This window comes from Crocodylus siamensis, chromosome 1, assembly GCF_052110815.1.
Source record: "Crocodylus siamensis isolate JL-2025a chromosome 1, ASM5211081v1, whole genome shotgun sequence".
In the NCBI taxonomy this organism is placed as follows: Eukaryota; Metazoa; Chordata; order Crocodylia; family Crocodylidae; genus Crocodylus; species Crocodylus siamensis.
In genome coordinates, this window is record NC_143395.1 from 182,862,332 (window position 1) to 182,884,491 (window position 22,160).

Here is a 22,160-nt window from a genome sequence, read left to right on the forward strand (position 1 = left end):
TTAAGAAATGTTTTTGAATGCGGAAGTCCAAGTTTATGAATTAATAGTTGGGAATGAATTTGAGGTTTGTGGGTAGAAATGAGTAGAGGATAGTGAGAAGTGTATTACGTGGAATTCTGGGGAGGAGAAGGTAAATTATTATATAAAGATGAAGCAACACAAAAGCTTACATCAATGGAGGCATCGAGGAACTGTCAGGAATTGAGGGGAGAGGGGAAGGGAAAGGAGCACAAGACCTCCATGGACATTGATTTGGGTTGTGGTAGCAGTCTTGGTTGGAGACTGCTTGGTTGGTATGTGTCATTGTATATATCTTGGGGGCCTGGATGCTTTTGAATGTTGCATCTGGTATTTTATAAGTTGGATTCATTAATAAAGTTTTCAAAAAATACCTATATGTAGCCAGACAGAGCCTATGCTTGTATTATTCCAGCAGAACTACAGAATAGATTATACTTAAGATATTCCTGATCAGCCTGAAGTCCACATCAAAGTGGAGTGTGGGGCCCAGTCCTCCTATTTCAAGTCAAGTTACACCAGTGGTTCTCAACTCTTATGGACTCAAGGCACCCCTCACTGGACTAAAGTCACCCCTCCATAACTTGGTGAATGGAGTGGCACCCAATTCCAAAAACTAATTTATAGATTACAGTGCTTACTTCCTTGTAGAGGGGCCTGGCAGTGGGAATGGGGGATTGTCCAGGCAGGGACAGGCCTGAGCCTGGGCGTAACTGCTTAGTTTGTCTGCTTATCTCCTAACACCTCACTTATCTCTCACCTCATGAAACCCTTCGAAGATCTGATGGCAACCCAAGGTGCCCCAACAAGTTAATCATAGCATAAATGGCAGGGTGCTACATGTGTACCCAATTTAAGGTGCCGTAAAATGGCAAACAAGCCAGAAAAGTGTTCCATGTGTACTGTAGAACAGTTTAGTGGCTGGTTTCTACAGTGTCTTAAATCAAATCTGTGGCTGGGGCTGATGGTCAAGTTGTGACAAAGAGCCAGGGACTTCAAACCCTGCGCCTGGCAGCTCCAGCTTGGCTGTTTGACACAGAACATCAGAGGCTCCCAGTGTGGAGGGCTGAAGGACTTCCCTCATTGGGGACTTTAAGCCCATGTGGGGCTAGAAAACACCTTACTTCAAGGACTATGTTCTACTAATGGGAAGTCAAATGATTCTTGCCCCATTAACCAATTAATTTACTAAACAAAATTTAAGAAATTTAAGAAATGTTAAGCAAGTAACAGACTGTCCAGATAACCAAACTGGCCTTAATTAGCACAACACTAATAATTCAATACACCAAGCAATAAGAGAGGAGGATAATTTTCAAGAGCACTTGGCTGAGATGGTTTAGTCAGGGATGATCCTGCTTTGAGCAGGGTGTTGAACTAGGTGACCTCTTGAAATCCCAACCAGCTCTACTTTCTTATGATCCTACAAGGAAAGACAACGCAAAGATTTACAAAGCTTCCTCCCTTGCTCTCCTTCTGGGTTCACAGAACAAAGTGGTGTCAGATTTGAGTGCATTCGCAAAGTGTATGTGCGAGGATTCAGTATTTAGAAGGGCAGTGTTCCTAGGAAAAGACCTGAGGAAACCCTGTGTTCTCAGAGCCTCTGGATACATCTACATGAGACGTTCTCTGAGATGTACTCTGGATACGTCTACATGATTAGTCAGCTCTACAGTAAAGCTTCAGCATCTACACATGCGGGCCTATTAGGCCACAGTAAACTAATAAACCCCTGCCATAGGTAAGTACTTTTAAACATGAGTACTATCCTGCAGTGGCGTTATTTCCTGCCCAGCAATGCACATGTAGATGCTGGCAGGGCTGGCTAAGGCATGAGGGTGCTTCAGTGCAGGGACTGCCTGCCAGCTAGCTTCACAATGAAGGACTCTCATGCCCAAGCCAGCCCCTCCACAGCACGCTGAGTTGGGTCAGAGCAGCCCCAGGCTGGCAGGCTGACTCCCTGCGCACCCTACCAGTCAGGGCTACTCCAACCTGACTCAACATGCTGCAGTCCCAGGCGCACATATAAACACAGCACCTGGGAGCAATAAACTCCAGTATGATATGTACCGGAGTTTACTGTGTCACATTACTATAATGTGTAGACACGCCCTCTGAAAAGAAGTTTTAACCAGTTCCTCAATGACATTTGGAAGTTGTTGATGAATGAAGGTTTAGGAGCCTGAGAACTATTTGGTCCCTAAAAAGGCAGTATTCCTTCTCTCATTTCACCATTAGCTGAAGTGCCCCATGCTGAATAGCACCGAATGGCATTCCTCCTCAGCTTTATGCGCTTAATACATCAAATTAACAATATTCCAAAGCACAAATAGCAACAGAGGCTTCTGGGAGAATCTAGTTAAGGCCCTGTACTGCAACAACATAGCACTACATAAAGCACTTAAGGTTTCATAATTCACTAACCACTGTTAAATATTAAAATTAAAACTACAGTGTGTATACAGTTTTGATGGTCTATAGCAGGGGTGTCAAACACATGGCCAGTGGACCATTTTATTTGGATTGCTGGGCTACCACTATGGGGTCTGGCCACTGGAGTGTGCCCTGCCCCAGAATTTGGGTCCCTGGACCTCAATTGACATTGCCAGCAGAGGGGCAAGCGATAGCTGTACAGATACGAGTCCTGCTGCTACTCACCCCTGAACTTGTGCTACTGTCTGCTTCTAGACCTGTGGTGCTGCCCACTCCCCACTCATGCTGCCACTCAGTCCCTGACCTGCACCATTGCCCACTCCCAGACACATGCTGCTAGCTCTGGACCTAGACCCATTGCAGCTACTCCTGGCTCCATGGATCTGGACTGGGAGGAGATCCAGCCCAAGGCCCAGGGTGAGTTTGACACCACTGGTCTATAGTCTGTGTCAACAGCATGCCTGGGCAACAACCTTTCGGACATTTAAAGGCCTACACTGATAGGATTTAAAATAGCCCCATTTTTGCCCTCATTGACAGATGGAGGGCAAGCGTGAAATGGAGAGATTAGATTGGAGGGATGGTATTCTGCATGTCACATTCTGAAAAGGTTCTGAAAGTGATCTGAAGAGATTGCCCAGGGTAGAATAAATATCTAGTTAATTAGTGAAAATCTTTAATGAAGCTGAACTGTATCTCTTTTCAGCTGCAGTGATACAAGTGACACAGAGAAGGCTTCTGTAATAGACTGTACCCTATCAACTAGTTGGTTCATATACTTCTCAGCCCCCATATGCCATGGAACAGATATGATTCCTGTTATGCTAAGAATGTATGGGCAAGCTAAAGGAAGCCCATGTTCGGTGAAATGTATCCACTGGCTTGGCAGAGATAGGGTTTGCAGAGATCCAACTGGGGTCAGTGGCATAACAAGGGTAGGGTGAGCTGGGCAACCCCTGGCACCAATTTGGGGGACAAAAAAACCCAGCTGCTGCCAGCTGCTACATGATCACAATCGCAATTGTTATTGCACCAGCAAATGAAAGTTACCACTGCCCCTGTGTCCTGGGTGCATAGCCATGTCATTACACTACTGGCTGCAATTATTGTCAGGAGTTTTCAGAGACACTCTTTCAGACAAAAATCCCCATGACAGGAGCATGGCCAGTGCAAGTGTCATTATAACCCGTACAAGCTTCAACAGAAGCTGCAAGGCTGCTGCATGGGGGATCCATAGCCTCGAAAGGAGGGTTCAACCTCATTAATCTCGGAGAAACTCCCCAGTCAGCACATCATGAGCTCTTATACCTCAGGAGTTCTAGCCACTGAAGTCAATAGAAAGACCTTCATTAACTTCAATGGCTTTTGGTTGGAGCCCCTGGGTGCCTGTACACACCACAAGTTTTAATCCTCATTAAATTAAATAGGTTTATAAAATTTAAACTTGTTTATTTTGGAGCATTGCATCCATGTTTACACGTACTAAGTTTTCAAACAAATTAAGCCAAATCCTTGGCTGATGCTGCAGGTGAACAGGATGGTCCAGCACTGCCCCTCCAGCCCAGGGGCATCCACCCACCCCATACCTGTGTCCTGCCATGCTTCTGTGGAAACAGAGAGCCAGCAAACTACACAAGAAAAAAACAAGCGGAAGCAATTTGAAAGTGAAAGAAATTCAAAGGGGTGAACTACAAAAAAGTTGCAGCACCATCGGGTAGACAAAGTGGCTCATTACACGTGTTTGAGTGCCTTTTTGTTTGTGCGCAAGGAATCCATGTACGTGAAGCTTTAATTCCTGGTGAGCCAAACCAAGCTATGTCCAAGGAGTTTTAATTTAATGCCCAAGAAATACTTTTAAAGTGTCAGTAAATCCTACTCATGCAGACACGCAGTTGCAGCACATGAATGGGCAAAAATCATGGCATGTACATGAGCCCCTTGACAGTATGTTGTCCATATTAAAACAGGAATATTTTTAAGAAGCCCAAATGTTCATGACTTATTATAGATGAGACTGAACTATTAAAAGCAACTAAATTTCTGCTGTGCACAAGGGCAGCTTAGGGGAGAATCTCCCTGTACCTTCTAGCTCATAGAGATAGTCACAGAGGAAGAAAATATCAATAAAAATGAGAGACTAATTTTTGTAGTCATCGCTTCTCACTTTCACTTAATCTTCTCAGTGGCAACAACTAATCTACATCACAGTTAACATGGGTTTCACACTTGACCAGCGGCATAACTGAACAGGGGGAGACCAGTGTACCATCTCTGAGCACTGATTTAGGAGGGAACACAAAAATAGCAGCTGTCACAGCTGCCAGCTGGCCACCACTGCTGCCAACAGCCCAATTGCTGCTCAAGGCAGAGAACTGCCCACTTCCACCTCTGCTGTTGGCCAAGACACTATTACACATATTATTTCATAAAGACCAGAACATCCCCACTGCAATTTGTATTATGTTCATTTTACATATATGGAAACTAACTCTATGTATAAGTATAGAGAGATCATATGAGCTTCACAGCACTCTGTCATAGATGGAAATGGAAATATTGGTCTATAGGTATGCACCATGTAACCATTTGACATGCTTTTCATGGTGATACCTGAATGAAAGCTGGGAGTATTAGCTCCCAGTCCCCTGCTCCAAGCACCAAAAGGCACCGTTTAGGAAAATATTTAGGGTCATAACATTCCACCCTTCTCATGTTTCACAGTTTCACAGCCTTCATGTACATTCTTGGTGCAGGCATTTCCATCAGGCATTTTGGGACCAGAAACATAGTTTCCCCATCACAAAATTCATTAAATGGTCATTTCTTCTTGTTATGAGTACCAATGGTAAGTAACTCCAGGGTTCAGTCCACACTCCCCCTCTCACTTGCCTGCTATGCCTTGTTGTTAAATAACTTCAAGAGGTTGCCTCATCCCCAGCTGGGGCGAAACAAGTACAGATTTTAAGGCCAGGTATCACTGTTTCTGTATGCCTTTTCCTTATCTACCTCACTGTTATGAAACGGTTAAGTCCGGCCCCCTTCCAGGGCCTTGGCCTTTCTGACCAACAGGCGTCTTCTTGCCCTGCCAACTGTCTTGGTTCAGTCCCTCCTGAATCTCAGACCCAGAGTCCCTGCCTTCACTGATGCATTAACCTCCAGATGAGGCCTGCAGTTTTCCTGCCTTTGCTGCCCTGATGGAACTGGGCCTGGAAGCAAGCACTGACAACCCTTTCACAATCGATGACTGCAGAGGCCGATGCTTCACCACTCTGCCATGTGGCCTCCTTATCTCCCGTTATAGCCACATTTGGTCCACAAGTTGTTGTCAACAGATATTTAACAGAACTATCCTGTGACTCTGGGTCACCAACAAAGTCCAGACCATAAAATGTCATGCCTACCCTCAGGCTCAAAAAGGTAACAAAGAAAAACCATTCAGCTTGCTGGTGCTGAGATCTTTGCATCTTCAAGTTCATTCCCCTTCTGCTCCAGGATGCTGCTTTTCCACTGCTGAGGCGTCTCCCCTCTCCCTCTCAAGAGTGTAGTCCATCCTGATTCCCCAGCCAGGCTTCTTCTCCCTTGCTCACTGTCTGGGGACAGCTATTATGCCACCTGGCCCTTCCCCTTTGTTGGACTCTGCCTAGCAAAGGAGGCCCTCATTAAAAGCTGGTAGTCTCCAGTAGGGGTGAGTCTGCTACATCTCTTCACCTTCCTTGCCTGGTTTCTCATTCCTTATCCCTCGGAAGGTCCTGGGAGACCTTTGGCTCAGTACCGCAGTCTCTTCCCAGTAACAGGAGTGAAGCCCCCTGTTGCACTCCCAGTTGAATTTTGTGCTAGAGGAAATATTAGAGGAAACCCTAACCTAAGTGTGCATGAACTTATTTGCACTAAGACGTGCTTACAGTTTATGAAAGACTCATAAAATGTCAATATTTTTAAATATGTTAAAACCTTGATACCCAGGCCTGATATTATGTTACAAAGCTCCTGCACAACCCTTTTGTGAAGTGCAATATTTTTAAATACAATATAAAAATGCTAAGTAACAGACCAAACTTGGAAAATCGGGCTCATGTGAGGGCAGCAGTATGCTACAGGTGGCAATCGAAAGGTAGTACAGTCTGTGTGATCTGGGCATGCTTTCCATGCACAAAACATTTGGTAGATCCTCAGCCTTAGGGGTGGGTAACATGGGCAACCGCCCAGAGTGGCATGGTCAGGAGGGTGCCAAACACACACGTGTGAGCAGCCCACATTCACAGCAGCACACCCCTCCAGCCCCGCTCCGCCCCAGCCAATCCCCCACCCCAGGCAGGAGGAGTGGAGCCCAGCCCACCCCTACCTCTAGCCACTGTTCAGGAGGAGGCAGGCCAAGCACATGCAGACCAGGCAGCACCTGCTCCAGTCTACCTATCTTGCTCCCACACAGCAGAAGTGGTGCCTGCCTGATGCACTCTGCCTCCCTGTTGGATTTCACCCTGTGCCCCTGCCTACCTGCCTCTATCTGCAGCAACACCACTGACTTGGGGGACACCAAAATACAAGTTAGCCTATGGTGCCATTTTCCCTAAGGCTGGCTCTGCCTCTGTCAGTGTCATTTGGCATAACTTCATTGACATCAACAGAGGCATACTGATTTAGACCCCATGTGGAACTGGTCCAAAAGGAATTTGTTCAGGACTCCACAATAAAACCAACTACTACATGCCATTCAGAAGATGATGTCTGGCAAAATAATAGGATTCTAATCAGTATATGCAAAGGAGAGAATGTGATCATTTTAATGTACAGGCATACCTCGTTTTATTGCACTTTGCTTTATTGCGCTTCGCAGATATTGCGGTTTTTTACAAATTAAGGTTTGTGGCAACCCTGCCTCGAGCAAGTCTATCAGCGCCATTTTTCCAACAGCATTTGCTCACTTCGCATTTTTTAGCAATCAAGTATTTTTTAATTAAGGTGTGTACATTGTTTTTTTAGACATAATGCTATTGCACACTTAATAGACTACAATATAGTGTAAACATAACTCTTATATGCACTGGGAAACCAAAAAATTCGTGTGACTCGCTTTATTGCGGTGGTTTGGAACCGAACCCGCAATATGTCCGAGGTATGCCTGTATTGTGTGAACAAAGCTGTGATACTGCAGCAAGAAATATAGTGGGTTTAGTTATGGCTGAAGCAAAAGGGAAAAAAATCAACTACTATTTCTGTTGTGGGTTTTGGGGTTTTCTTTTTCTATATTAACATCTATATTGATTAGCTTCATACTGTATGTCACTAGTAACTAAGAAACATGACATAGTATCTCAAGCTACTGAGGGCAGCAGAGATCAGAATATTTTTAGAAACAGATTCCCACAGCATAATTGTAGCAATTGCATGATCATGTTCTCACATATTAACATGCCAACAGAAGAATTCCTGGGCAATCCCAGCAGCCTTTCTCCTGTTCAGTGACAGAAGTGTATAGCTCAGCAGCTAGAAAGCTGATGAGTTCAGAGTTTTTACCTCTATATCTATGATTTGAAACTACATTGATCTTACCATGCCCCAATGAAAGGGACACAAAAACAGTTTGCTTGCCATGGTAAAAAGATAACACAGAGGCAGGTCCTTCCCCTCCCCCATTCCCCTCTTCCAGAATAACACATGAAAGTACAGCCTGGTGTGGGTGAAGAATAGTGATAGGCATCTGCAGGTCTCCTTATACAGCCTACTCCTGGCTCTCCTACTTTGGTACATTATGGCTATTTGAGCTATACGTAATAGATGCTTGGGTACAGTTGGGGGAGTAACAAGAGGCGTGCAGCAGTTATAAGGTAAGGAGTTAGACTGCTATGTGTATACCTTCTGTGTCTGCATCCCTGCATTTCCCTTAGTTTTCAGCCAATGCATAGTCTGGAGTAACTCAAGAGACTCTGAAAAGTAAAGTTTTTTTACTAGGTAAATGATCCAGAGATCTTAGTCCACATTAGGAACACAGAAATTGTTATGTGGGATCCACCCACTGGTCCAACTACTCCAGTATTGTCTCTGGCAGTGGCATAGGTGGATCTAGAATTTTGAAAAGGGGATGAAGATGGCAACGTATATTATCACATATAAAGCAATACATATTTCTTTCCAGTTAAAAACGAACTAGACATTTTATTAATAAGGTTGGGGGTCTAGGTTCTGTTCCATTTAAGACTAGAGCAAAATAAATATCACTTTACTGGAATGAATTAAAAGCAGTTTTCAGGGCTGTGAAATAGGAGCTTCATTACTAAGAGCAGCCACCAGACATAGGAAAGCAGAGCTTGATTGGTGGACCATCAAGACCAGTAAGAAGAAGAGAGGGTTGTCAACACCTGTAGAATGAAGAGTTTAGAAGGGATCTGTAATGGGGCCCAGCCCTGTCAATGTGGGGAGGAGCACATCTGAGCTTCCTCCAGCCCAGGATGGCTTTCAACCCTCCCCTTCCCCTAGGACACAGATGCAGCTGTGCTGCAGCTGCACAGACTAGCTGGAGGACCATGTGGTGGGTGCAGCTGCAAAAAACTGCCCCAGCTGCAGGCAATTGGAAGCCTGGCCACACAGATAGGGCAGGAGGGCCTGCCCCCATAGGTAGGGGAGTTAAGAGCAGCCAGGGATGGCTACATAGGGAGCCTCTCTGGTGGGGCAGCAGGCTGCCACTAGGAGGGACATATGGATGGCGTGATCCCTGGGCAGGCCTCCCCTCATCTTGGCAAGAGTACTGCTGCCAGCCCATGCCCAGGTCTTGGACTGCCAGAAGCACCAGACCCACCACACAGAGTGGACAGCAGGAACCCCAGACAGCAAGCATGAGATAAGCACAATCTCTTTTCTTTAATCATTACTGTTGATTTAAGTTAACAGTTACAAATTCTGGACAGGAGGTCCAGGGCCTGGGGAAAAGTTCATAATTCCAGGGGCAAGCCTCAGGCCAGCTGCCCAGGAAGATCAGGGTCTAGATCACTGGATCCTCCACTGACCTTCTGCAGCTAAAGTAAAAGAGGTCAGGGGATGGTCATACACTCAACCCAACACACCCAGCAATGCCCCTCCAGGGCCATGACTACCTGGGTGGCTCACAGGATCAGGTAGATTGTGAGCCACGAAGTCAGTGGACTCTCTCATCACTGCCCGACTAAAAATGCTGCTGCCATTGCAAAGCAGGTGGTTTTAAACTTGGGTAGGCCAGGAAACAAAGAGGGGTGCAAGTGCTTCAGTACACCTCGCTGGATCTGATCCTGGGCAGTCGTGGCTAGTACCTGCTTTGGATCAGGGTGTAAGAGACCCTGCAGTAGACTGTAACTGAATAACCTGCCCACAAGGGGAAAAGAATCCAAATTTCCATTGATTAGAGGTTGGTTTATGTCCTGAACCATAAGTATTCATATCTCATCCAAAACCCTTGGGTTTTATATATTTACTATTGTAATATTTTAAAAATACTTTCTATTGCAACAGAGAGGGAGGAGCACACTCCATTGGTGGAAGAAGACAGGCCATGCCTCACCAAGGTGGGAAGGATTGAGACAACACCACCAAGAAGCAGCAATGGGTGGTGGTGGTTGCAGACTCCCTTCTGCAGGGGGTGGAGGGAGCCATCTGCTGACCTGACGTGTTGTTTAAGGAGGTCTGCTGCTTGCCCAGAGCCCAGATCTAAGATGTCACAAAGGGATTAACAAGACTCATTCGGCCCTCTGACAACTACCCCATGCTGCTCATCCATACAGGCACCAATGTTACTGCCAGAGAAGACCCTGAGTAGATTAAAAGTGACTACAGGGCTCTGGGTGCAAGGGTGAAAGGGTCAGGGGCTCAGGTCATGTTCTCTTCAAACCTTTCAGTGAAGGGAAAGGGCCCTGGCAGGAATGGGTGCATCCTGCAGATCAATACCTGGCTGCACAGGTGAGGTCACCAGCAGGGCTTTGGCTTCTTTGACCGTGGGATGTTGTTCCAAGAAGGATTGCTTGGAAGAGATGGGATCCACCTGACAAAGAGGGAAGAGCATCTTTGCAGACAGGTTTGCTAACCTAGTGAGGAGGGCTTTAAACTAGGTTCAATGGGGGATGGAGATCAAAGCCCTGAGATAAGTGGGGAAGTGGAAGAGCTGGAGGAAGAACAAGCAGGAGGGAGCAACAGGGGAAGAATTCTCATACTTCCTGAAAAATTATGGCAATTGACTAATTACTTTAGGTGCCTGTACATAAATGCACAGAGCCTGGGAAACAAGCAGGAAGAACTGGAAGTCCTTGCACAGTCACGGAACTATGAGAATAACAGAGGCTTGGGGGGAAAGTTTGCATGACTGAAGCACTGTCATGGATGGGTACTGCCAAAGCATGGGGTCCTTAGAGGTGGCCATGATGCCCCTAGGGGCCTGTGACCATGCCAGCTCCGCCCTGTGAGTGCCTGTTCCTCTTACCTGCCACGTCTTGTTGGAGTAGATAATAATATAGGGAGGCTGCCCTCAAGTTTCTGTTCAGTCACGGTCCTAATGGACCCCACTAAAACACAGCGGGTTCTCTGACCCGTTGCTGCGTCCCATGCTAAGTAGGTGCCTCAGAGAACACCCTAAGCCTTATGGGCTAGATGTGTGGCTCCAACACCGCCTCTTTACCATGCCCTGTGCCTTGTGGATGGTATACCAGTGTTGTCCCTGTAATGAGATCTTGGGTCTAACTTGGCCTACCACTATCTCCACGCCCCCACTGGCATTGGGCTCTCTGCAGCCTCTGTCCCTGTGCCCTCACTGGTGCTAGGGTCTACACCATAGTGTGCCCCAATGAGACCTCCTCCTCCCCAATTACCTCATCCCAGTCCACCAGTATCATTTACAACAGAAAACACAATCCCCTGGGCTACAACACAACAACAACAATAACAATGGGGTCCACACTCTATCCTTTTTAAGAAGGCAAGCTTCTCTCTCAGTACCATGTGCCTCCTTCTCACAAGTACTTATGAGCTCCTATAGCCCATTAATCCTACCAGCAGCAGAACAGGCTGCTAAGCATCTCCAAATAGGTTTCTCTACAAGAGCTGCTTCCCCTTTGGCTGCTGCCAGAGAACTAACCCTGCCAGCCCCTGTCTGGGGCTTATATGTACATAAGGCCCTGCTTCCTTTCAGTGCAGGTGCCACCTAATGCCCTCCCAGGCAACCCACAGCTGTGGAGCTCTGCCTAGATCTCAGGGCTCTGCAGCTAAGCTGCTTCTGCCCTCAAATGAGCAGGCACACTTTAGTGCCTGTGACAGGCTACAAACTGTTCAGGAAGAACAGGCAGGGGAGAAGAGGAGGAGTTGTATTTCACGTAAAAGTGCCATATGATTGCTCAGAGCTCTAGTATGAAGCTAGAGATAGTCCTGTTGAGACTCTCTGGGTTAAGAGGGGAGAGCAACAAGGGTGATGCTGTGGTGGGTGTCTCCTATAGACCACCAGACCAGGAGGGAGTGGTGGAAGAGGTTTTTTTCAAACAGCTAACAGAAGTTTCCTGATCACTAGCCCTGGTTCTCATGGGGGACTTGAATCACCCTGATGTCTGCTGGGAGTGCAATACACCAGTACACAGGAAATCCAGGAAGTTTTTGGAGAGTCTTGGGGACAACTTCCTGGTGCAAATGCCAAAGCAGCCAACTAGGCACCATGTTCTTCTTAATGTGGTGCTCACAAGCAGAGAAGAATTGGTGGGGAATGTAATAACGGATGGCAACTTGGGCAGCAGTGACCACAAGATGACTGAGTTAAGGATCCTCAGGAAAGAAAGGATGGAGAGCAGCAAAGTAAAGACCCTGAACTTCAGAAAAGCAGACTTCGACTCACTCAGAAAACTCACAGGCAGGAAGCCAGTCTGAAGGGGAGAGGAATCCAGGAGAGCTGACAATACTTCAAAGAAGCCTTACTGAGAGTCCAGAAACAAACCATCCCAATGTGCAGGAAGACTAGCAAGTATGGCAGAAGACAGGCTTAGTTTAGCAGGGAACTCTTCAGTAAACTAAATCACAAAAAGGAAGATTCTAAGAAGTGGAAACTTGGACAAATTACTAGGGAGGAATATAAAAGCATTGCTTGGGCATGCAGGGAAGGCCAACATGCAGTTGGAGTTGCAGCTAACAAGGGCTATGAAGGGTAACAAAAAGGTTTTCTACAAGTATGTTGGTAGCAAGAGGAGGATCAGGGAAAGCGTGCATCCATTACTGAACTGGGGAGGCAACCTTGTGCCAGAGGATGCAGAAAAAGCTGAAGTGCTCATTGCCTTTTTTACCTCAGTCTTCACAGGCAAGGTCAGCTCCCAGACTACTGCACTGGGCAGCACAGTTTGGGGAGGAGGTGAGCAGCCACCAGTGGTGAAAGAACAGGTTAGGGACTATTTAGAAAAACTGGACATATACAAGTCCATGGGGCCAGATGGGATGCACCCGAGGGTGCTGAAAGAGTTGGCTGATGTGATTGGAGAGCCATTGGCCATCAGCTTTGACAACTCATGGCAATCAGGAGAAGTCCTGGGTAATTGGAAAAGGGCAAACATAGTGCTCATATTTAAGAAAGGGAAAAAGGAGGATCCAGGGAACTACAGACCAGTCAGCCTCACCTCAGTCCCTGGAAAAATCATGGAGCAGATCCTCAAGAAATCCATTTCTAAGCACTTAGAGGAGAAGAAGGTGATTAGGCACAGTCAGCAGGGATTCACCAAGGGCAAGTCATGCCTCACCAACTTGATTGCCTTCTATGATGAGGTGACTGGCTCTGTGGATGCAGGGAGACCAATGGATGTAGTGTACCTTGATTTTAACAAGGCTTTTGATATAATCTCCAACAATATTTTCACAGGCAAGCTAAGGAAGTGTGGGCTGGATGAATGGACTGTAAGGTGGATAGAAAACTGCCTGGAGCATCAGGCTTAGAGGGTAGTAGTCAATAGCTCAATGTCTAGTTGGCAGCCAGTATCAAGTGGAGTGCCCCAGGGTTCAGCCCTGGGGCCAGTTTTGTACAATGTCTTCATCAATGACCTGGAAGATGGCATAGAGTGCACCCTGAGCAAGTTTGAAATGACACCAAGTTGTGAAGAGTAATAGATACGCTGGGGGGTAGTGTTAGGATTCAGAGTGACCTAGACAACTTGGAGGATTGGGCCAAAAGAAATCTCATGAGGTTTAACAAGGACAAGTGCAAAGTCCTGCACTTAGGATAGAAAAATTTCACGCAGCAGTACTGGCTGGGGGCTGTCTGCCTGGGCAGCAGCTCTGCAGAAAATGTCCTAGGGGTTACAGTGGGCAATAAGTTGAATATGAGCCAGCAGTGTGCCCTTGTTGCCAAGAAGGCTAACGGCATACTGGCCTGCATTGGTAGGTGTGTTGCCAGTAGGTCAAGGGAAGTGATTATTCCCCTCTATTCAGCACTGGTGAGGCCACATCTGGAGTACTGTGTTCAGTTTTGGGCCCCTCAATACAGAAAAAATGTGAACAAATTGAAGAGAATCCGGGAAAGGGCAACAAAAATAGTGAGGGGCTGGGACACATGACCTATGAAGTGAGGCTAAGGGAACTGGGCTTATTTAGTCTAAGGAGGAGAAGACTGAGAGGAGATTTAATAGCAGCCTTCAACTACCTAAAGGGAGGTTCAAAAGTGGATAGAGTTAGACTGTTCTCAGTGGTGGCAGATGACAGAACAAGAAGCAACAGTCTCAAGTTGCAGCAAGGGAAGTTTAGGTTAGATATTAGGAAGAATTTGCTCACTAGGAGGGTAGTTAAATATTGGAACAGGTTACCCAGAGAGGTGGTAGAGTCTCCATCCTTGGAGGTTTTCAAGACCTGGCTAGACAAAGCTTTGACTGGGATGATCTAACTGGGGCATCCTGCTTTGAGCAGGGGGTTGGACCAAATGACCTCCTGAGGTCCCTTCCAACCCTAATTTTCTATGATTCTGTGATTACTATTGTAACTGAATATTCTTGCTTTGCACCAGACCCCAATCCTGTTTTGAATCCTGCTAAGCTTTTGACTTGAGGATGTCTTTTATCAATGACAACCGTTTGCATTTGTGCACAGAAGTATTTCATTATATCCATTTTGACTGTGCTACACTTCAGCTTATCCTTCATTTGGAGGCAAGGTAAAGAAAGGCTTCTGCTCTGATCTCTTCACACCTTTCATACATCTATTCATTTTGTTTTTAAGGTTGACACTCCCAATCTTTTCAATCTCAAGGCAAGTACCCATGACAGCAAACATGTTTAAAAAGGTGGATACAAACCACACACTGAGAGTTAACTGGCAGAAGAACAAATATTCACTCAGACAAAGAAAGATTAATGTAAAGAGATTAAGCATTGTCTAATATCCATCTACGATATGCAAATGCAAGAAGGCACACCACTGTGCAAAATCCTGGCCAACAGCAAAAGCATATGTAGGCATTTCTGTATCCCAGGGAGTAGCCAGGCTGCTGGGGGTGATGCTGGCCAAGGAGCAGCTGCGGTAGCTTTTATTTTTAGGGGGGCCCCCCCATGCACAGGTCACCACCCAGAGCTGGTGCCTAGTCACCCCCTGCTTAGTTACTCTGCTGGTCAGCAGCCTGGAACCTAAGTTAACTGCATTTGTGCAGAAAACCTGATAAGTGCTTCCTGACAGTGTGGGGGAGACCAGGGAAGAGAGTTTCCACACTTACCCCTGCAGCCAGTGGATTTTACCCATGGCTCTTGCCCTGGTGTTCTCCCTACATACAAGATATTAGAGAGATGGTCCACAGTCATGGGCCCAGATCTAATTTTTTTGTGTTCACTCCTAAATTTCTTGTGGTTGCAGTGCCCAAGACACTGGTGGTGCCCTTGTTTCTCCTACTGTTTCCTGTGGCATAATGTAGGTATTTTTTTTTCTTTTTAATTGGATGCTTCCTGGCTGGGGTGTGCAGGAGGGACTGTAGTGGGAGTGCTTGAGGACCCCTTTGGACAAATGTTGATTCCATGGTTGCCTACACAAGAGGCTAGATTCAACAGCTGCAAAGGTCTTTTCCGATCCTATGTTGCTACATTCCTCAGTGTACTTTGGTTTGCCTCCAGCCACATCACTTCCCAAATGACCACTCTAAAACCTGCTCCCCCAAGTACAGTTCCATTATACCAGGGCCAGATTTTTAAGTCAACAATGCTTACGCAGAGCAGCTTGATTTGGTCCTTCATCTTACTGTTTGTGTCAGTGTTTGACAGAGCGTATCACCAGGTGAGTTCATTCCGTTCCGATGAATGTGTGAAATTAAGAAATATCATTCATGGCTTCCAGGAGAACATAGGGTGGGTCAGAGTGAGAGCTGACAGCTTGCTCTGTCTTAGAGACTGAAACAGATGGCAAATACACAGTCAGGTTTGTTTACTTTCTTCTGTGATATTCATCCTACTCCTCCAATGTCAAAAAGGAAACAGGTACCTTCACAGGTGAGTTTCCATTTAAGGTCATAGAGCCACTGATTGTGATGTTTGGCAAGTGATATAAATATGTCAGCAGTTCCCTCAGCAGTTTTGCAATGAATGCATACAAACAAAATCTTACATGCATTTGTTGGGAAAAGATAGTAGAGTGACTCGAACATGTGTCAGCAGCTTCCCAGGGCCAGGATTTCAAAGATTAATTCTGGCTATGTGGTTCTATAAAGAGAAGTGCTTGATTCACAGTTCTTTGCTTAAGATTATACCAACTGAATGCCTAAAGTAGTGGGGAGCAAGAATCTTTGGTAATATATTTTATTAGAAGAGCTATAAAGCTGGGAGAGATTTTAGACAAGCTCTGGAGGGACAAAGCGTCCCCCTTGGATCACTTAGTGGGCAAAGCTGAATTTAAATTAATTTTAATGTGAATTAGTGGGCAGGTTTGGGAGACCTATTGAGCACTACCAGCTGAAATACCACGGTGAGATTAACAATAATTAATGCAGCAACTGGCAATGGTGCATGAATGATTCTCAGAGGCATTTCCTTACATGTGTAAGAAAAGGGAGGAAAAAAGAATCACCACAAAATGGAAACAACTGAATCAGCTCCTGGGTTTTTGCTGCTGAAGCCAAAGGAAAACACATCATTCACATAGAAACAGATAATAATATAGTTTTCTTCCATGGGGAATCACCTGTTCTGCAATGCAGTGCAATGCCCTGAATACTGAAAACTTGCATGAATGGATGGACTTGTGATCTGTTACCTCTTCTCAACCTGACAAAAGGATGCAAAGAACTTATACATGTCTGATTAACTAAAGAATCTAAATGATGGAAAAATGACTTTATACCCATATGGAGTTTGTTTATTTCAATAACTTTTGTTTCATCATTCCTGAGAGCCAAATTTCCTAAGGGAATGTTTCTGTTGACTCTCATGAGTGTTGGAGCAGGTGCTAAGTTATTAAAAACTGGGGAAAGTTTTGACCTCAAAGATAAAAAAGAAATACAGCACAACTGTATTTTAAAAGGCCAAATACATCACTTCGCTCTGACTATAGAATCTTTTCACTTTGTCCATTTCTACCTGATGGCTGTCTCATGCCTGCATATGAAAGGAGCAAGAGAAAAGCACCTCATCAAAACTCTAGATATGAAACAGTGAGGAAAAAAGTTGGAACATGTCACACTTTGCAAAAGACAGTTGTGTTAATCTCTGGTTGTCTTGGCTAAATGTCTTTACAATCTCCTGCATGGAATTCTCCTACCATTTAAATGTGCTAAAACAAGGCTAAATCCACCCCTTGTATGAGTATGGATGACTGTGGAGAAAACTTACCTGCAGCAGGAGAAAGGCAGCAGGACGCCTTGCCAGCAGCTGGCAACAGTGAAAGTGAAAGTTCAAAATCAAAGGGAAAACCCACAGTGGAGCTGGGAGGAGCCGGGAACGGCTCCCACATCTCTTTGGGCATGCTTTGTAAGAGCGTGCCAAGGGCGATTGGCCAGATGGCCACTTAGTACCAGGATAAAAAGCCCAGCAGGAAGGAAGCTGGGGGAAGAGGAAGTGATAGCTCTGACCAGCTTGGAGGGGTCAGGGAGGACCAAAGGTCCTGCAGCGGAGGAGATGTGGTGGCCAGTGAGGGCCCATGGAGTCATCTACGAGACCAGCACGGACAGAAGCCAGCAGCAGCAGTGACTGGGACACCTACAGAGACAACAAAGCCAAAACCCGGACACGGACAATGGGCAATAGGTACCAAACCTGGGGGACGGAGTAACCTGCCAAGGGGACCCGAAGCCCGGGTAGAGCCAGACCCCGCGTGAACCAGGGAACACTGAAGGGTGGCAGTTGACACTCAGTGCCAGTGCCATCTGTAGCCCACAACTGAAGCCCTTGAGAAACTGAGCGTCAGTGAGGGCCAGAACACCAGCCCCAACGGTTAACATCACGGTTGGCGTTAGGCGGGGTATAGGGGATGTGGAGCCCCAAGAAGCAGAGGCCACGAGGACTACTGAGGGGAGGTTCCAGGGGAGATGGGACCAAACACCTTCCTCTTGCTAGAAGACTAATTACCATCAAAGATGTGGCAGGAGAGACCCCTGGGGGAGCTGACCCAAGACCGCTCCCAGTAGCCTGACCGTGCAGTCCCGAAGGGAATGGCGAGGCTCAAAGGAAACCCAGAAGTGTGACACTCAGGGGGATAGGCACAGAAAGCTACAATGACAAAGAGCTTGAATTAAGGATAAATTTGGCCCACATTCTTTCCTTCTTGCCCCAAGCTGTTTTGGACGCAGCTTTCTTGTTTGCTGTTTGGTCTGCCACCTTTTTGCTTCAAAGTGACTGACCATGAGTGATGGAAGGAAAGACTGCTACATATATGAGGCTTACAAATCAGTTTGTCAAGTATTTTGGGGTGTCTGGATAAACGGAATAAATGCTAGCTATTATCATGAAATGACCAGCTTAGGCAGTAGATGATAGACATGACAGACAATGCATAAGACCTTGTCTCATAATAACTTTCTAATGCCAGCCCAAACTGGGTGTTCCACAAGGTGCATGGATGGGTCCCCCCCTTACATAACGCTACAAACTACTCCCAATAGCCTCTTTACTAGAAAGGTGCACAAAATGCTGCCCTTCTGAAAACAAAAGAGGAAAAGGAACGTGCTGCAGTAAAAAAATGCCAGGTTCTCCACCGCTTTATCACCCATTTTTTAATGCATTTTATGGTGTGCATTCCCCACCGCTCAGGGAAAATCCTGGACTCAAAACCCATTGCTCAGCAGATCTGGAATGCAGGCTTTTCATTTTCTTGGAGCTCTGTTCTTTTTATAGATGCACTGGGCCAAATCCAGAAGTCCTGCTGTATCCTTATGCAAGCAGATTTCCCATTGACCTTAATACAAGCTTTCCCCAAGCAAAGACTGGGCAAAGACTTTGAGATAAAGGCTGTGTGACTCACAAATACTAATGCACATAGGAATAATGTTAGGGCTAGGAACTTCAGATATATAGAACTTTCTGCTTAAAGCTTACCTTTGTCCAGAATAGGAAAGAAGCTCTGGTGATGTGAAGTGGCATGGGAGGGAGATTTCCAGGGTTAAAAATTTAGGACCCAATTCTCCTCTTGCTTCTGTTCATTTTACATCTGTAACCCTGCTTATATATATATGTTTTTGATCATGTCCTCTGGTATTAGAGCTTTGTTTCACTATGGATTTGTAAGCCCTTGCTTGTATGCAGGGTCATAAGGTTAAGAGGCTGTGTGTATCTATACCCTGTCCTAAGAAACAGTTGTATAGAGGAGGAGTAAGTTCCCAGATGGATGGGGAGAATTGAGAAGGAAAGCTTCAGGCATAAGACAGGAAGAAGAGCCCTGAGAGACTCCAGTACAGAGTCCCCCTTTGAGGGCATTCTTACTAAGGCTGATAAACCCACACTGGTGAGAAACAGCTGAAGCTGTCTTACTAAGTGAGACCCAGAGCTGACATCTGGGGCGGGCAATACACATTAACCCCAAGAATCAGAGCAACAGAAACCCTAGCAATGCATCTCAACAGTGACTTTGCACAGCAATGACTGAGCAGCAATGGCAATCCTAAGCAGCACTCTCAAGTGTTGGTGACATCCCCGAGTTGCAACCCTGAGCAGCAAGAGGTGGTGATCCTGAGAGGTAGCAGGCAGTGGACATCTGATCTGCACTCCCCAGTGCTGGCTTGTAGTGACAAATGTTCCTCAGCATCCCAGGAAGAAACTCCTCTTTCCCCCTGGGCAGAGGAAGGTGGCAACTCCCAGGGTGGAAATTTACAGTTAAAACTAAAGATTTTAAGGTGTTACGGTGTTTGATATTTTGAAGTGTTTAATATTTTAAAATAGTTTACCATTTTAGGCTATGTGATATTTTGGGGAGTTAAACATTTTGGATAACTAATATTTGATGTATTTAAAATTTGAAAACATTGTTGACATTTGCAGTGTTATTTGGGGTGTTGTTTACTAGGTAGGGTACTTTATAGTTTTTATGTTTGAAAAGGTTTAGTTATTTTCTTTTTTCCATTTATTAAACTTTTATATTCAGTTCTGTATCCAAACTGCTTGTGAATGGGGAAGTTGTTCTCGTGGGACCCCCAGTAAAGGTGAAATTTTCCCAGATTTCTGGATGAGAGCTCAAGCCAAAACCCCCTAAAATTGGACTTGGCCCTTGTAATGCCACCAGGACTTGACAGAAGGGGTATACACCCCTGTAACTGCATTATCAATGTGAGAGGAGCTGCTTTTGATTTACACCTGCATAAATATGAGTAAAAAATCAAACCCTCAAATTCCTGGTGAGGTGAATTCACAATTAAGATGACTGTGGCTTTCACTCTGACACACCAACAGTGCTACTCCTGTCTACATGTGTCCTAAAGCAGGGGGCCTCAGCTTTTCAGGCCCATAGACTGGATGAGTGGCACAAGACCTGTCTGCAGGCTGGATTGGCACAGTTCCCTCCTAGCCCTTCCCACCAGGATTAGCCCCTGGAAACCAACAGTGTCCCTGCCTGGTCCTGTGTCCTGGGATCAGCCACTTTATCCAGTACATACAGCCCAGGGCTCCCCGCGGGTCCAGAGATTTGGCAGCAGAGGAGCAGTGGCATTGTTCCTCCACTAACAAATTTGCAGATTCATGGGGATCCTCCCCTGTAGCTGGATGTAATGGTACAGCAGGACAGATTTGGCTCTCAGTTACATCTGGATTGAGCACCCCTACCCTAAAGAGAAAGTTACCATTTTTAGATTGTGCCAGACAAGAGTTTGACTTGGCTTTCTGAGTCTGAATTGTCACTGGCCCTCTGTAGAGTAAAGTTATGATGACATTTTAAAATCATGACACATGTACAAATCTGAACAACCACCTGCAGACAGAATTTTCATATGGGCAAAAACAATAGTCACAAAAAGGATCCTGCAGGTATTACATTTACAGGCTAAATGTATATGCATGTATCCAGATATTTTATGCGAGTGTGTATTCACTCAAACATGCCCAGGTAGTTCTGACACTTGAAATGTTTTGGCTGATTTGATTAATTAGTGCAAAACTGCAACATTGTGTTGGGGCGTGATTTGTTACTGTGTTTGCTGCTCATAGAACAATATATTTGCAATGGTCTCCTTGGAGACTTCTCCCTTCTAGCACTCATTTCTCTGTTAAGAGAGAAATCTTCTCTTCTTGTAGTCAAATAATAGCACTCCAATGATAAACGCAAACAGTGCCTTTGTGTGTCCAGGCTGATGTTCACTTCACTATAAGTCAAATAAATAGATTCAAAAGTTATTAGAAGAGACAGAAGAACAGGGTTGAAAGTATAAATGGAATGTGGAAGTTGACACCAGTGATGTGTATTTCCTGTAGAACATCAGAGGCTGCTGGGACTGCACAGACGATCGGCTCATCAACCCTCAATGTAATCAATCTCCAATTATATAATTTTCCATGGGAAGTTGGAGTTGCCAAATCCAGATATAGAGATAGAGATAATGATCAGGTAATCAGACTTGTTAGAATAGGAACTTCAGATACACAGAACTTTCTTTTTATAGCTTACCTTTGATCATAATACCCAAGAGGCTCCAGAGGTGAGAACAGAAGCAGAGAATGGCATGAAAGAAAACTTTCAGGGGTTAAAAATTCAGGATCTTTAATTTCACATAGTGGTTAATAAAGTTGCACCTCAAACAGGAGTGAATAATCTGCACAGGTAAATCTTTCTTCCATCTCCTTCTTCCTATGCCTTTTATTGTAATGAGCATGTAGGCCATTTCACCTCACTTAAGGAAGTAATAGCACTAGCTGTGCTGCAGAAATGGGCCTGAAACTTCCTGTACTTGAAACCTTCTCATGGGAAAACAAAAGCCTGAAGAAATTCTCTAGATTAGTTCATCATAAAGTAGTGGCTACCTCCACAGGGTTAGCACAAACAGTACGAAATGTGAAACACACCGCAGATATCTAGCACACTGGGGTCCTAGGCTGTAACTGTGGTTCTGAGATGCTTCTGCAATGATAACAGAAACTTCCCCACTGTACTCTCAAACTAGACTAAAGGTACAATAGTAATTTACTTGAAAAGAAAACGCAACTCTAAACTCATGTGTTCCAGTTAAGTAAAACGAAACAAGTCCCGAGTCCAAACTAAAGCCTTTCTGTCACAATTTGTTGGAGGGTGACAATCTGCAGTTTCACTAGTACAAAGCTACAGTTTGGGCTGATGAACCTCTATCA

At 45.4% G+C, this 22,160-nt stretch overlaps 1 protein-coding gene across 1 annotated transcript in view; it reads left to right on the top strand.

Moving 5' to 3' along the window:
- The window catches only part of LGALSL (galectin like), a 28,767-nt gene extending 11,645 nt beyond the window's left edge, over positions 1-17,122 (top strand). Inside the window, exons 5-6 of the mRNA XM_090050570.1 lie at positions 15,823-15,892; positions 16,983-17,122. Coding sequence (XP_089906696.1) covers positions 15,823-15,892; positions 16,983-17,122 — 210 coding nt within the window. The remainder of the gene's footprint in view (positions 1-15,822; positions 15,893-16,982) is intronic.
- The last annotated feature ends 5,038 nt before the right edge of the window (positions 17,123-22,160 follow it).